The 17,231-nt window shown below is 39.6% G+C and overlaps 1 protein-coding gene across 1 annotated transcript; it reads left to right on the top strand.

Annotated features, from left to right (window-relative positions):
• Nucleotides 1–923: 923 nt before the first annotated feature.
• LOC107705472 (melatonin receptor type 1B-A-like) lies at nucleotides 924–13,746 on the top strand. The gene is made up of 2 exons (XM_016508781.1): nucleotides 924–1,704; nucleotides 11,928–13,746. Exons 1-2 carry the CDS (start codon nucleotides 1,506–1,508, stop codon nucleotides 12,794–12,796), a joined length of 1,068 nt encoding a protein of 355 aa, XP_016364267.1. The 5' UTR covers nucleotides 924–1,505; the 3' UTR covers nucleotides 12,797–13,746.
• Nucleotides 13,747–17,231: the final 3,485 nt, after the last annotated feature.

The raw sequence follows: 17,231 nt of genomic DNA, 5'->3' as shown, positions 1-17,231 counted from the left end.
GTGAATGATTTATGGCTAGAAAAACTGCAATGATGTCTAAGGCACTGAGGGCAGGGCTTTAACTCCCAGCATGCACTGATGTTTGGGAATATTGGAACAACGTATTTTTATGTTTATTTCGCTAATACCACGTTTAGTTAGATGTTGTTGTATTTTATTTTTCTCATTAGATTGCATACAGGTATTTATATATTTTAAGCAAGTTAGACCTATCATCCACCAATTATGGGTCATAAATGACGTTCTTGTTGATGAATTTTGTCATTTTCACATCTTGAGTTCACTGCTCCCAATGGCATTTAATTATTTTAAAAAGGCGATATGTTTAAGAGACATTTTTATTTGCTCTGTAGTAATTTTACTACATGTTTTATTTGATATAATGTATTTAAATAAATTCTTGGTGTTTGGTGATGGTTGTGGAAGCTGACTTTAAAGTATCGCTCGGCTCGGTACCAGGCAATCAGGGAGAAAACGCTGCAAGTCCTTTTAATTCAACCCCGTTGTGGCAGGACGCCCTCACGTGCACCTGCGCGCTCTCAGTTCAAGTTCAGACGCACGCGGAGGCTCCCAGAGCGTGTGAACGGGGCAGCTGTAAACAGCGGTGGCGCGCGCTCGCGGATTTCGGTCCTCAATGAGGAGAGCGCTGAGAGACCGGCCGTGCGGGTCGGGTCGGGTCGAAGTCGACGTTTCTCCGGCTGTCGTTTAACTGGACTTGTCCGAGAAGTGGACCGGAAACTGCTCGCTGAGGGACGTCGCTTTGAGGCGGGAAAACACGGAATTACCGCTCAGAAATGCTCATTTTCGAAGTTGGATTCTTTCATTTAACGACAGTCTTGCCCTCAAACGCGAATACCATCGTAGACAAAAATAAGCGTTTTTAACGACACACACTGGTGCCAAAACCAGTCACACATTGCACTTAATGGGTTGACACTCCTGAGACGGGAATTCGACCGAAACGGGAGCCCATCATCTGATCTCACGCATAGGATTCCGTCGCCACCGAGTGAATTAATGAATAAATAAAGTCTGACTGACTGGACATAGCTGCGAGTTGACGCGTCCCACGTTTGACAGCTTTTTGGAAGCGTCTCAGTTAAAACGCGTCAATGTAAATGAGCTGTACGGCAAGAGGAGGACGAATTGGATGAGGAGGAAGAGGGGTGAACCCACGCCAGCGTGATCCATCAGTCATCAATGGGAAATACCGGAGACCTTCTCGTGCGTCGCGCTCTCACCGAGAGGGAGTTTTAAAAGAGCGCGCGGCGAGGAGGGAGAACGAGCACTGTGAAGTTGAACGTATTCGTCAATCAAGAGAAGAACCGGGTGGAAAAATTTGTTTCATGTGACACATGAATGAGAAAACAAAGCGCGTCACCGAGCTCCCCAAGGCTTGTTGAGAATGTGGAAATGTTTCATTGTTGACGAGGGTGAAGATGGCAGAGGCTTCGTAAGAAAGATACCGAGCGTGTTTTTGTGAGAGAGGGTTAAGTTCATTCGACATGCCCGAGAATGTCTCCCTCATCAGGAACCGGACGGAAGTCGGGCAGGGTCGCGCTTGGGGTAGCGGAGCTGGCGCGCGGCCAGCATGGGTCGTCATGGTGCTCGCCAGTGTGCTGATCTTCACGAGCGTGGTGGATGTGCTCGGTAATGTGCTGGTGATCATCTCGGTGCTCAGAAATAGAAAACTGAGAAACGCGGGTGAGTGAGTGCGCGCGTTCAGTCCACATGAATTAACGGAGAGATGAGGGGATGTTCGCACATGACCCGTTCTTGCATTCAAAACAGCAGAACGCAAGGTAACGGAAACGCATTCCGAGACCCCTTTTCCAAAGTTAAACTACAGTGCAAAATTATTAAAAAAATAAGAACGCAAGAACGCGTCCCTTGTGAACGACCCCTAAAAGTAGACAAGAATCATTCACTGGCTCATGACAAGGAGCTATTAGGATAATACGCGTATGACTCATTTGCAGTTTCAGAGGAGGGTCATTAATACTGTCATCAGCTGTCGTGCATGTGTTCCAGTGAGAAATTCAAGAATAAACCTAGTGCTTCATTCACACGGTTGCCAACCATTCACGTGCAGACTGCATGAATGACAATACAAATCTCATACAAAAAGATGACAATTTGTAATTCGAGTGATTTCCATCATCTGTCCTGCATACACGCAGCATTTGAGGTTCAGTATTTGATCATTTAAATCCTTTCTTTGTCTTTAAATCAGTCTGTATAACTTAGTTTGTATTTATAATCCTTTCTTAAACTTATACAAATACAATCTGTTATTTAATTGTTTTTTTATCTTTTAGTTTTAAATGCCAGTTATAAAAATTGATTAACCTGCTAATGTGTCTATATGCCTGCTGATTAATTAAGACAAGAAAAACAAGCTTACTTTTAAGACGCTCGACATCTTTTATGAGTGAAAATGTGGAAATTATTTCATTTATTTATTTTTTACACATTTGTTTATTAATTAATTTGTTTGTCATTCATTGCTCATGAATCCATTCATTATTTAGATTGTTCATTCATTCAATGTTCATTAAACAATATGTTTCATGGACACGAGAGAGATGTTACATAACACACAGATATCAAAGACGGTTAGAGCCTGAGAATAACACTGTGCACTCAAGGCTGTCTGTCAGTGATACTTTAACGGACATTTGAAGACCATGTGAATGTGAGCTAGTGAGTTGTGGTATGCTTATGAAGATGACAAATGTATGTTAGGATATTTAATTTTAAAATTCAGAGAAAAACTAAATCCTTTGGTGTGCATCAATAATTTACACACACACACACACACACACACACACATGTGTGTGTACCTGAGAATGAGTGCTGGGGTGTGCATTGCATGTCTGAAACAGCAATAGATCAGATTTACCACCAGCATCTATGACTTGTGTGCTTGCTGTTTTAGTGTGAGTGAGTGTGAGAGAAAATGCAAAGCAATTCCAGTTAATTTCACTCAGCAAAAGCATTTTATTGGAGTACCTCATTCATTAATATGAAGTACCATAAGGTTTCGAATTATAGATTTTCATTTGCATTTTTTCATTATTATCTGGCAGTGCTTCCCAGTTTCAAACTCCACATAGCTATGATGTCTTTATATTGTGAAGTGTACAAAACTTCAAAAAGCATGTTCATTCTCTAAAAGAAAGAATCTGGTATGTATTTAGAAAAAACAGTCACAAAATGAGATGTGAGAGAGTGAATGGGTAAGCAAAGAACAATTGAAACAAAAAACTAAATAGAAAGGGGAAAAATTATGTCAGAGAAAAAAAAAAGACAGTGAAAGTACAGGGTTGTTTTAAAATATTCTTTTGTTCTCTTTATAATCTGACCTCAGAATGCTGGAGTTCTTGTCCTCGTGATGTCTTAAGGGCCGGTGGGGTTTTAAAATGCATTTTTTTAGATTTCAGCTTTTCATTACTCACTAGAGCACAGGAAAAAACTGTCAATGGGAACAGAAAAAAAGACAGTGAAAAAGAGAGAGTAGGTAAACACAGATTTTAACTGCAATATCTCCAAACAGGCAATCCATTCGACAGCGCTGTGTTATTAGGTCAGGGTTTGATATGTCGGCTGTGTTCTGTAATAGTCATCAGTAATATGGAGAACAGACAAAGCGAGAGCGAGCAGCAAGGGAAGAGAGAGCTTTTCTATGCATGTCATTGTGTCTTTGGAGATTTTTGACATTTTCTTATATTGAAATGTGCAGGTGGTATCATCCCATCACGTTAACCACAGCAATGTACCCGTTTACCAGCACAGCCCTGCACTCCAGCTTTCAAATAAAACTTGTTGTCTACAAAAGGATGAAGAGAGAGACTGAAATGACAGAAATGTTGCTGTCATTCCCCTCTAAACACTCCCTTTCACTCTTATTCTTCATCTCTATCATGCTTTCAATCCAGTCAGCTGTTAAAGTTGTAATTGTTGAGCTGGTGTTTATTCAGATAATTAGATTTGGTCCGTGACCTCACATGTTATGGGCTTTTGCTTGTGTTTGGTAGAGTGTATTTGTGTACAACAAGGTGACATTCAGTGTCTCATTGATGAGCTTGCTGGTGCTCTATATAGATACTCAAAGGGCATGCAATAAATGTTGCCCTTGACTGCATCCTTCACTTTGACCTGTGATGATTAAGGAAACACAAGTATTGAAGCTCTCAAATGATGGCACGTGTGCCTTTTTGTTCTTCTACATGCTCGGCTTTGTGCTGTGTCCAGTTGAACCGCAGGAGCAGGTAGTATTGATTAATACATCAGATGTCTTTAGTTTTTCCTAAAGGTTCCATTTGCTGTGCAGTGCCGGACAGTATGGAATCCTATTGGGTCTGGGTTAACTGTATGCAAATGAGATGACAAAACCACGCCCATACTTCTGTCCGGCTGTGTTCCATCACGCTCTGGCAGCCTTGTAATTCCCTAGAGCAGTGGTCTTTATCACTGTCCCAGTAGATCCCGAAAAAAACAGTAAAATAAGTAGATTAATAACCCATTTTATCAATTTCATATTTTTCATCAAACAAACAGACTAATGAATAGCTCGACACAACTCATACCGGGGCAGAGTCTAGACAGGTCTTTCTTCTGTGTAGACCAGCAGATCTTAAAGTGATAGGGGGTCCAAAAAGTAATTTGCTATAGCCTAAAGTATTTCCAGACTGTAAAGTCGCTTTTTTTTATCATGATACATAGGCCTAGGGGCTATTCTTTCCCTTTTGTCTTAGTGTTTAAAATATTTATTTTGAAACAAATTAATTCATTTCTTAATTAAACAAACAGACTTACTGGGTGTTTACACCTGTCACAGCTGTTGACATCAGAAATGGATATTATATAATAGATGCTTTTTTGAACGTTTTAGCAATTTAAAAATATTAAAAAAGGATTTTTTACACGGCACCCCTGCTCTCGACAGACAGCACCCCGGTTGGGAAACACTGATCTACATCACCCAGTAATCACATTAAATGATCAAATAAACCTTTGGCGGCTGCCAAAATATTCTCAATGCAGGAAAACCCCTGTGCCTTGCGTCTGGGCTAAAAAGTTGCACTTGAACACACCGTGAAGATGACAGCCAACAGCCAACTATAACATATGTTTGAGTGGTAATAGTCTAAATCTGTCATTCAAAAAGCGAAACCGAAACCAGGACTGCTGATATACAAACCATTACCAAAGAAGCACTGCCTTACCATTTTGAATATTTGAATTTTGTGTGTCCTCTTAACTTTGTCATTTGCTCGCTTTCATCACTTTCACTTTTCTTCTCATGCACTGGTTCGTCAACCTGAACAGCCAATCCGAGTAATCTGCCTCACCGACTGCCTGATGCCGATTCAACACACTCATTGGCCAAAAACACACTGCCAACAGTGTCTGACTACTGCCGACGGCGCAGAACACGCCCTAAAACTGAGCTGACAGATGCTCAACAACAGCCTGGCGTTTGCCGCCGGCTGATAGTCAACTTGGTGTGTCATGGCCTCTTGTAACTTTATGCTGTGCACACTTGCAGATTACCTAGCAATCTTGTAAAATCTCAGCGAGAGGTGGCACTTTGTCATTTCTGCAAAAAAAGCACAAGAGGTCAGAGTTAAGAGCTGTAAAAGTGATTGGTGCGTCTGAAAATGTAGAGGTCGAAGTGTAAAAGTTTGGAATGGAACACAGGCTGCAGAGGTCAGTCAAAAACATCATCAGTGTCAACGGAGACCGGCCACGTCAGCGACGCGCAGTGAAATGCGATCCGTAGCTGACAAAGAAAAATGTTGCGTTTTTTACTTGAACGTGTGTGTGAGTGTGTGGCCATTTTATACAAAACAGTTTGATCATCCAACAAAGCCACTCCTTTATACACACACCTACTAAAATTTCCTCAGATACAGGGTTATTGGTGCCAAGTGAGATTACAAAGTCCCCGAGGACATTGCCTATGGAGCTGCTACGACGGGAAGCACTTTAGACACTTTAGCACTTTATAAAGTTCATTTATATTATGCACACACACACACCCAGTTAGGCAGGTAAAAGAGAGATGGTACTGTGGTAGAACCCTTCATGTGTTGTGTGTGAGTGTGTGGCCATTTTATACAAAACAGTTTGATCATCCAACAAAGCCACTCCTTTATACACACACCTACTAAAATTTCCTCAGATACAGGGTTATTGGTGCCAAGTGAGATTACAAAGTCCCCGAGGACATTGCCTGTGGAGCTGCTATGACGGGAAGCACTTTAGACCCGCGTTCATTTATATTATGCACACACACACACCCAGTTAGGCAGGTAAAAGAGAGATGGTACTGTGGTAGAACCCTTCATGTGCGGAATGGAACACAGGCTGCAGAGGTCAGTCAAAAACAGCATCAGTGTCAACGGAGACCGGCCACGTCAGCGACGCGCAGCTGACAAAGAAAAATGTTGCGTTTTCTACTTGAACGTGTGTGTGTGTGTGTGTGTGAGTGTGTGGCCATTTTATACAAAACAGTTTGATCATCCAACAAAGCCACTCCTTTATACACACACCTACTAAAATTTCCTCAGATACAGGGTTATTGGTGCCAAGTGAGATTACAAAGTCCCCGAGGACATTGCCTATGGAGCTGCTACGACGGGAAGCACTTTAGACACTTTAGCACTTTATAAAGTTCATTTATATTATGCACACACACACACCCAGTTAGGCAGGTAAAAGAGAGATGGTACTGTGGTAGAACCCTTCATGTGTGTTTTTACCCTATGAAATAGGGATTGAGTTACTGAAGTCCTCGTTAGTTTGGGGTCATTAGAGATTTAATTAACATTCATGTTGACTAAGCACTACCCTTCGTTGCTGTCATTAATGGTTGTGTGTGTGTGTGTGTGAGCATTCTCTGTTATGCTGTTTTTAATTAAAGCCTTTGTGTGTGCTTATGTGTGTAAGAGAGACACCCGGAGGAAACTTTTAATGCTCAGAGGTATGTGGCTCAAAAGACCTAATGGAGTTCTCATGTGTGTCTCATTTCAATATCCCCTTCCTCCTAGAATTTTCTGCATGATGCGAAATGAAATGAGCTGTTACTGTACCTGAGCAAATCTGACCACAGTTTTTTCTGACTACAAGAGATTGTTGAACTCTTTTTCTGAAACAAGATGTGATGGTCTTTTTCTCAGGAGAAAAATCTCATTTTTAATGTCAGTGATGCCTAGGAGAAACAGTTGAAGCATTAATGAGTTCTATTGGTGTAGCTTGACATTTAGGCTATTGGTGGGCCAGACCATGATACTGGGTTTCTAGATTTAATATTAACCTCTTTAAATAATAGGCTTGAATCACTCTTGCACATCAGTTGTGCTTATATATAGTTGAATGTACCATCCAGTTTGTCCTAAGCATACTTTTGGACCATATACTGTAAGTGTAATATTAAAACAGTTGAAAACAGTATATTAGACCATTTTTCATTTCCACTGTTTGACATTTAGAATTTTACAGCATGCAAATGTTTGAAAAAGTGACTTGAATAGTTAAAGGGATACTCCACCCATAAATGAAAAGTCTCTCATCGATTACTTACACTCATGCCATCCCAGTATATATGACTTTCTTCTGTGAAACACAGATTTTTAGAAAAATAACACTGGCCTGCATCATACTTGCTGAATGAAATTCAATACAGTTTTTTTTTTTTTTACCAGTTTTGGGGTGCTGAATTCAAAAATAGAGCATGTTTTGCTCGACCATGTCACACTTTCTCACAAAATATGATGTGACTTAGCATTTTTGCCTTCGAGAACCATTTGTAAGGTGAAGAATTCTTGTATTATGCCTTAATCAGCAAGAAAAGACATGATTCCTCTCTTCATATGAGCCAGATTACAACTATTTGTTCAATTCTCAGCCTGTTTTTTAACATGTATAAATGATTCTGAAGACATTTCCACTTTTTCCAGTCCTTTGCAAATCGTAAGTTACTGTAAGTTTTTGTTGCCATTAAAACCTTTGACATTTAACTGCTTTTGTTATTTGATAAGTGCATTAAAGCTGATACATATACTGTATACATTTGCATTTGAAAAATCTTCATTTATTTTGTGAAGAAAATTAAGTGCTATCAGTAAATCAGCAGAATTATTTTTTCAAGATGCATGATGTAAACGTTGTGTATCGACATGAGACATCACAGTCTTCTGTTTCTTCTAGATTATGGATGGATGTTTGCATTCATTTTGTGTGGTTTTTGAAGTACCAGCTTTGAGGGACCAGTCCAATTGTATGGATGAGAGATGGATTATTGTAAAATATTGCAAAGCTTGTAAATTTTAATGTGACATTGATGTCATAGGAGCTTCTGCTGTAAGAGCTTTAGTTGCATTCTGGGTTCTTTGCTTCTTCATTTTGTTCTGCTCTCGCAATGTAAAACACACCACAGATAGTGCAGATCTGGTCACCCAGTTTAATAATAAAAAAAAAAATTCCATGAATTTTTCCACTGGAATACACATGGAATCTCTTGTTTCTCTTACCAAGTCACTTGCATCTTTCTCTCTATGTTTCGTGGGGTGCTTTAAAACTTTATTTCTCTCCTTGTCTTCCCTTCTAATCCCTATTAGCATCCTTTACTGGGAATGTTTCTAAAGTAGGGAAATGCAATAGACCAGACCCAGATATTTTTGTCTCTCAAATCACAGCAAGCATTTTACATTTCATTTATGCATTTGGCATATGCTTTTAAACAAAGTGACTTTGCATTGAAGATATACAGTTCATTCGTTCACAGAGAACTGAAATATTCTGAATATGATGGTTTTGGTAAACAACATCGATGTAATAAGTAAGTGGTACAATAATTTAAAATTACGGGCCAGTGTGTTTTTGAGTGTGAAGGCAGCAGTTCAAAAATTAATCTGTTTAGCAAACAAACTTAATGTTGTTCCAAATGTCAAAGCCCAGAATCCCGCAGGAACCATCTGTGTATCTGGCACACTATTCATCTCCTGAACACTTATTCCTCACACCCTCTTCCTCACATCAGCATGTGGCAGGATCACAGGGGTAATGAGCGCAAGTGTGTGTGTGTGGTGCTCTACTAAAGCCGATTTTTATTTGTTTCTTTGCTTAGGCATCTCTGTTGAGCTAAACTCTGTTTTCAGGTTCAACAGCATACATTCTGGCCCAGTTTCTGAACAAGAGATTAGACCAAATTTCTCTCTCAGAAAGCCTTTCGACGTTCCAATTAAAACATTTATAAGTCCTGCTGATTTCTTCCTCTTGCCTGTTAATCTTCTTGTGAGAAAGGACGAAAGAGAGGGAAGGCAAATTGAGTTGTAATAATAAGTGAGAGGAAAAGAGATGGATCAGAAATCAGATAAGGTGAGAGATATTGACACAGAGTGAGAGAAAGATAGCAGACATTGATGGATCCAAATGAGAAAGACAAAATGGAGAAGAAGAGGGAGAGTGAGATAAGAGGAAATGGGCGGCTGTGAAAGTTGACAGCGATTTGTGGTGACCTTAAATCATTCCATTTCTGGCGACATAAGCGACAGTGACCGTGCAATGCAATGTGGGCTTGTCTTGTGATGCAACAATTTGAAAAGGTTTACATTGATGCAAATGAGCATCAATGGAATTTAAACAGTGTCAGAAAGTGCTGTTCTAAGCGTGTTTGAATCATGCATTGATAGTCATTCATCTTGTTCATGATAAAATGCATTGCTGCAATATCTATACCAATGTATTAGAGCAAGAGGAATGGCTACTTGCGACCTGCCGACCTCTACAATAAAATCAGTGTGAATGGAGCATCAGTCATTTGGATGAGGAATAGAATATTAACTTAAAATGATCGCTTTCTATATGGACTCATTTTCGCAGATGCATTCAATGGATATTCACTGAATGCATGTATCCGTTACAAAAAATATTTCAGTTCTGTAAGGCAGGCGTACAAGTGTGTGTGTGTGTGTGTGTGTGTGTGTGTATGTGTGTACAGTACTGTGTTGAACTCCATATGAACTGCATCTGTGCTATAAATGCAAATACAACCTGATCTGAGGAGAAAACCTCAACTCCCAACAAACCAGTACACAACACATGCATGCGAGAGACCGACTGGTAAACCAAGCAAACATGCACAGAAAGTGTGGTGTCTGTGACACTGGGTTCTCCTCTACAGTGCTTCTGTAGAGGAGAACTCAGTGTCACAGACACCGCACTTAATCTAATGGATCTGAACTTTGTGTGAACCAAACAGTCAAAATACTACAGCGCCTGAGCCTGTCCTACACACTCACACACACACACACACACACACACAAATTCTCCCACACTCCCAGACACGCAATATGTCAACTAAAGTTCAGGTGCTGTTATCAAGTTTCCTTTCTTGTGTTTGTGTTTGTAAAAATGTGTATAAGAAATACATTCATTTTCTAGTGGCAAATAAATGCTGCATCAATGATTTCATGGAAAAACAAATTTCTAAACCTGAAGAACCTCATGCATTGTAATTGGAATCTGTTTTTTACAGTTGTACTTAAGAGAGAAAGAGAAATTTGCAATTTTTTGTTCAAAAACACAGCGTCCTAACCTGATGTAATGTGATAAAGTGTCAGGCTTCATCGCTTCTATATGAAATTGTTGTTCTGACACTGAAAAGCCCTGTCTACAGTAACCTTTCATTGGTTTAAATCTTATTCCGCACAGTTATATATTAAACATCTTTTTTTTTTTTTTATCTGATTGGTTATTGTCAGACTCTGTTCCGTGTTTTGTGGTTGTTTTGCTCCTCATGTGCCTTCCTTTCCCATGTTTAATTTGTCCCAGGTGTTTCCCTTGATGTTTCATTGCTCCCAGGTGTGTCTCGTCATCCCCTCCTCCTGTGTGTATAAATAGGGTTCCCTGTGTGTGCTCCAGCGTCCGGTATTGTTCATGTCATTATGTATAGCGTGAGTGTTCCATGTTCCGTTGTGTCAATTAAACCCAGTTGGATTGATGTACTCCTCGTCTCTCTCCGTTCCTTGCTCCTCAGTCCGCTCCGCAGTGCACCCGTGACAGTTATGCTGCATTACATTTTCTTTTTCAGTCGGGAATGACAGCACAAACTTGCATGGTTAGGACACGGTAAAAAAAAGAATTACTGTAGTAAGTAAGAACTAACAAAATAATAATATTTTATTATTTAGATATTTACATAAAATATAATAAAAGTTGTATATACTTTTTATTATATAATAAAATGTTTTACTTTTTTAAATAATAAAATGACATTTAAAGTGGTAATATATGCACAGCTACACTATTGTTCACTACTTGTCAGGAAGTTTTTTTTTGTATAAATTAATACTTTTATTCAACAAGTATGAAATGTTTCTTGAGCATCAAATCAGCATATTAGAATGATTTCTGAAGGATCATGTGACTGAAGACTGGAGTAAAGATGCTGAAAATTCAGCTTTGCATCACAGGAATAAATTACATTTTAAAACATAATCAAATAGAAAACCGTTTTTTAAATTGTAATAATTTTACAATATTACTGTTTTAATGTATTTTTGATAAGTGCAAATGAATGCAGCCTTGGTAAGCATAAGAGAAATATATATGTATTAAAAATAAAAAACAACTTACCAATGCCAAGCCTTTGAACAGTAGTGTAGTTACAGTACTTGACTACGTCTTACTGTTGTTGCCATTTCTAATTTGCTGGTTTTTATATAATGTAATAGTCAAGTCAGTGAAGTTGGTGCTATAAAAATTTCAGATTTCCAACGGTTAATGTAATTTTATGTTTTTACAATTTAGAAACTGGTAACTATAGTAATTTTGACATGATCTGAATGTAACAACACTCTATTGCCATAACTTAGGTCTTGTATTTAATTATTTTTTTCTTCTGTGTGTGTGTGTATTAGGTAATGCATTTGTAGTGAGCCTGGCTTTCGCCGATCTCCTGGTGGTTTGCTATCCCTACCCTCTGGTCTTGCACGGCATGCTGCACTCGGGCTGGTTGCCGGGGGAGATGGAGTGTAAGGTCAGCGGCTTCCTGATGGGAGCGAGCGTCATTGGCTCCATCTTCAACATCACCGCCATCGCCATCAACCGCTACTGTTTCATCTGCCAGGCCAACACCTACGAGAAAATCTACGGCCGTGCCGGAACCCTGGTACTACTGATGTTAGTCTGGGTGCTCACCGCCATCGCCATTCTTCCAAACCTGGCACTTGGGTCGTTGACGTATGACCCTCGTGTTTATTCATGCACCTTTAGTCAGACGACAAGCGCGGGCTACACCATTGCCGTGGTGACCGTGCATTTCCTGCTTCCTATCGCGGTAGTAACGTTCTGCTATCTGAGGATTTGGGTGCTGGTGCTCCGCGTGAGGAGGCGGGTCACAACCGATGTCAGGCCACGCCTCCGTCCGAGTGAGTTGCGCCACTTCTTGACAATGTTCGTCGTCTTTGTGCTGTTCGCCGTCTGCTGGGCGCCGCTGAATTTGATTGGCCTGGCTGTTGCGGTGGACCCGCCCCATGTAGCGCCCATGGTCCCTGATTGGCTGTTTGTGGTGAGTTATTTCATGGCATACTTTAACTCCTGCCTGAACGCCGTAGTGTACGGACTGCTCAATCAGAACTTCCGCAGAGAATATCGAAGAATACTTCTGTCACTTTGTAAGCCACGCCTCTTCCTGCAGGAGACATCAAGGGGCGGGACTGAGCGCAGCAACAAACAGTCACCTGGCAACAACAATAACGAAGATCAGCCCAAAGCGAACACAATATAACTTACCCACAATACATTTAATTGTTCAGAGATATCAAAGAAAGAATACTGCAAAAAGGTTTTAAATTGTGTCCACTAATGTTTTGAAATTTTCGTTTTTATGACTCACTTTAGATACCAGCTCAATACCTCATTTGTTGGAAACCATACAATTATAATAATCCTCAGTATTAGAAAAATTGATTACATCTCACAAGTATTACAGTCACATTCAATTAATGCATGCTAATGATTGAGAACAGTGCAATAAATCATTACCAGACAAAAGATGCAAGCTTGAGAAAGACAAAGACCGCAGAACATGTTCATCTTCTCCAAACATGCTCCCCTAGAAAATAACTTATTTTTCTCACTGTTAGTTGGAGGCTGTTTTCTCCAACCATCCATAAATTCTCACCTAACAGATCTCTCACAAGAAGGCAGCACCCAGAGGACTCGCACAGTTTCACAAGTGCTTCCCTAAAGATATAACAATATTAAAGAAACGCTCCCTGAATGCTTACACATTTGTGACCATTCAGCACCTTGACGTACGTTTTCCCAGCACTCCAATAGTGTTAGCACCTTGTGCTATGCAACCAATTCATTTTAAACTCAACGGAGAAAGTGTGAAACTAGGGCTCCCTTAGGTTTGCAGCAAAGGTTATCCAAACGTTCCCCAAAACACTGCAGCATCGTTCTTGTAAAACTCCCCTATTGCTATGCAAACTCAACTCGAGCAACTCCCACTGCTGCTTTCATACAAACACTGTGGAACTCTTCCCATATCCTTCCCACAAAATTCCTCCACTAGGTCTGTGGATTCAGTTCTATGGGAATATGCCAAAATGCTGCAAGAACATGTTTTTTATATTCTCCATAGGTTTAAAAACAAAACATAAAACGCTCCCTATGTCTGCATGTGCACCAGAACACATCTGCACATGCTGCACGTTACGCCATACTCGCATTGAATCCATTAACAGGGTTCAAATGATCAACACAATTTAATAATATAAAAAATAATGAGCATAGGGCTTCATATTTATTTAACACAATGAATAGACTATTTGTCAGCATCTTTAATTTCTTAACAGTCTGATTTATAATAATAATAATAAGACAAAAGTTAAAATAATCTTTATTAATATACCAGCATGTCACTCTGTGTCAATAGACATTTTATACATACACACTTCAAGGTGCCAGTCAATCAAACCACAAAATTAAAGAAGGACCAATTCTTCATGAAACACATTTGATAGCTTTGATATACTGTATGATCAATTCATACTGATACAATCATTTATAGATAGTTAGAAAGTCAAAACTGTGTAGTGAGGAAAGTTTCCATCTCAGTCATATCAGCTACTAAACTTACATTTTAAAGTTTCACTTCACAAATAATGTAGGTTTTACTTTGCTTAACCAGTACTAGTAGTCTGTCTGTCTGTGATGATAAGCAATGGGCTCTGGCTGTTACCGTTTCACAAAGAAAGCGCTTTGTGTTGCACTGCGCTGCTTTTGAATAATTTTTGAAAAACGAAATCTTTGATTCTACCTTTTCAGTGTCTTGCGCATGCGCACCCTGTTTTTGAATTGGTGTGTACGATTAACTTTTAAAGCACGAGTCGAGATCCTGCAATCTTTTCCATGTCACTGAGCTGTGTTTCGTGCATTTAAAAGCAAAAAAAAGTGTTTTGTGTAAATGGCCTCTTGTATGTCAGCTCACCGCAGTTTTAAAGCCCGCCGACATTTATATAGCCAGCTGTCTGGCAGTAAGTTTCAATAAACCGTCATTGACTGAAGAGCTGCCACTCTCAGAAATCAAGGTACAAAAGCTGTCACTGGGGCGGTACCTTTTCAAAAGGTACATGTTTGTACCTAAAGGGTCCATTTTGGTACCTTAAAGGTACATATTAGTACTTAAAGTGTACATATTAGAACCTAATAGGAACAAAAGTGAACCTTTTGAAAAGGTACCGCCCCAGTGACAGCTTTTGTACCTTGATTTCTAAGAGTGTGGATGAGGAAATAATACAACTGTTCAGCGAAAATTGAGTACTTTTAACTTCTTAGCTTTCTAGAGAATAGAATGTTAATATTATTTAGTTTAGTTTTACTAACACCTTACTAATTGGTCCTCATTTATTCCTCACATTCATTCAAAGAAATGTTGCAAGTTACTGATTTTTAATGCCTTTTCTTCTCGTGTAATTTATTTTTAGAAATGAATGGGGTCATACGATACATTTTCATGTTTTCCTTTTTTTTAGTGTGCTAAGATATGAAAAGTCACAAAGCTCAAAGCTTCCAACAAAAGGATTTTTTCTGTCTAAAAGAGAAGGCTGATCCAGACCTGCCAAAAACGCCTCAATCGAATTCTCGCTCATATATCTACATCACTAACAGGGAATATTTGCATAATGCCGCCCAAATGTATATGCAAAGAAAGAAGGCATGGGGTGCATCTCAATCAGATCCCTAGCTCCCAACATCAGCTTACAATGTTGTAGATCGCCACCACTGGTATACAAATCAACAACAGGAAGGAGCCATTTTTTAAATATTATTTTTTATGCTCTTTAAACACATTGGGCCTCATTTATCAATCTAACGTAGAAACGAGCGCAGATCCGTGCGCACGAATCAACTTATGACAGAGTTCACGTGTGATTTAGGAAACATTCACAAATATTTTAAATTTAATGGTATTCAGAACAGAACAAGAATGAAAAAATGTTTGTGTGCAAAAATGTGAACAAGTGCAATAATGTTTGTTTGGGCGCTGCACGCTGATTTTACAGCAGACCTTTTAAAATAAACAGTGTAACTTTAGTGTTTGGTTGACTGCATTTTAGTTTGATGATGAATGGCTGAAATGTCAGGCAACACTAGAACTATTTGTGTGTGCATGAGATTTACTATGCTGCGCGCAAGTTCAGGTAACTCAAAAACTTGCGTACATGAGCTGAAACCAGACGTGAGATTTGATCGCTCCGCTCACGTCCATATTGATAAATTCCAAGTTTTGCGTTGAAACGACCGTATGCTCAATTTTCTGTCGTACGTTCGTTTCGTAAATGAGGCCCATTGTTCTGTTACATATCCTTACAACATTTCAGCCGAATATTAGTTATAAACGTTAACTAGATGTGCTGACTACCTGTCTAGCGATGTGTGTTTATGCTGGAATTACTAAAAAATGATTTGTCTTTTCAAATCTTCTATTATGTGTCATTATATTTATCGAGTTGGCTCGTGCGTTTTATGTTTCGCGCTTTAGAAATGTGACGTAGTTTCCGATAAGGGAGCATAGTGATCAACGATGCTCCCGGGTTATTGCGGTGCATTGTGGGATTTTTCAGGGAGCGAAAGTTCCAGTGCACTGGAAGGATTTCACAATTGAGACAGCCCTTACAATGACCGACTCCGTGATCAGTGCCCTGACTTCTGAACTAGGGAGCTTATTGAGACGCATGTGTGGTTTCAGGTATCGCAGTAGTGTTGTTGCCGCCATGTTGTGGAGACGCTGTGTTTCTATATGAAAGCAAAAGCACTTTATTTGGCCTTCTGAAATTGGATGCAACTAGGAATTAGTGGTTAAGATTTATTTACAGCACTGTTCCAGAACAGTACAACCCTAATGTTCAAGTGTGTGGAGCGCATTTTATGGAGAACAGTTTCCTGAACCTGAGAGTACAAGGCCGGCTGTGCACAAAGGCTGTTTATAAAAAAGGGGGCTATTCCAACTTTGCTAGGACAATCTGGCACTTCTGAATCAGCGCCTTGTATGTATGTTTTATTATTTGCTATTGATTGTTCAAATGCGGTGATTGGTGAAGTGTAGAGTAATGCATATTGTTTGTTGTTCTTATGATCACAAGTGCAGATATGGATTTATGTTTACAAACAAAGTATCCTCTGTCCTCTGTGCAAAAAGACGACAAACATAGATGCACTGCATGTTCTGTTTCACACTAGACGCTCAAGCAGAGCTGAAGCAGCATTGTGCTTTCTCACATGGTAGAGTCACTCTGATACGTTCTGCTCAAGTAGCACTTGCAAAGTTGGTTCCGATCCATCTGCATTTTCAGATTTATCTGACTCGGGCTCAAACTGATATGGTAAAACTGACGACATTATCAACTGTCTTTATATAATTGCTTTGGAAGCTGAAGCTCGTGATTATGATAAGGGGCGTTACACTGGTTCAGCTGTCCAATCAGAGCACACTGAGCTTTTCAGAAGGAGGGGCTTTGTAGAAATTGATGCATTTTTGAAAGACTGGGCATAGAGAAGATACAATAATGTACAGTATGTGAAAAGAATGTATTTTTTGAACATTAAAGCATGCTGACATACTCTATTACACCCAATACACAAAATAATGATCTTTGAAAATAGCATCACATGACCCCTTTAATCTCCACAACCTGTGCTCACCTTTTCAGTAC

This window comes from Sinocyclocheilus rhinocerous, unplaced genomic scaffold, assembly GCF_001515625.1.
Source record: "Sinocyclocheilus rhinocerous isolate Xijiao unplaced genomic scaffold, SAMN03320098_v1.1 scaffold3340, whole genome shotgun sequence".
Taxonomy (NCBI): Eukaryota; Metazoa; Chordata; class Actinopteri; order Cypriniformes; family Cyprinidae; genus Sinocyclocheilus; species Sinocyclocheilus rhinocerous.
This window is presented reverse-complemented; position numbering and strand designations above follow the sequence as displayed.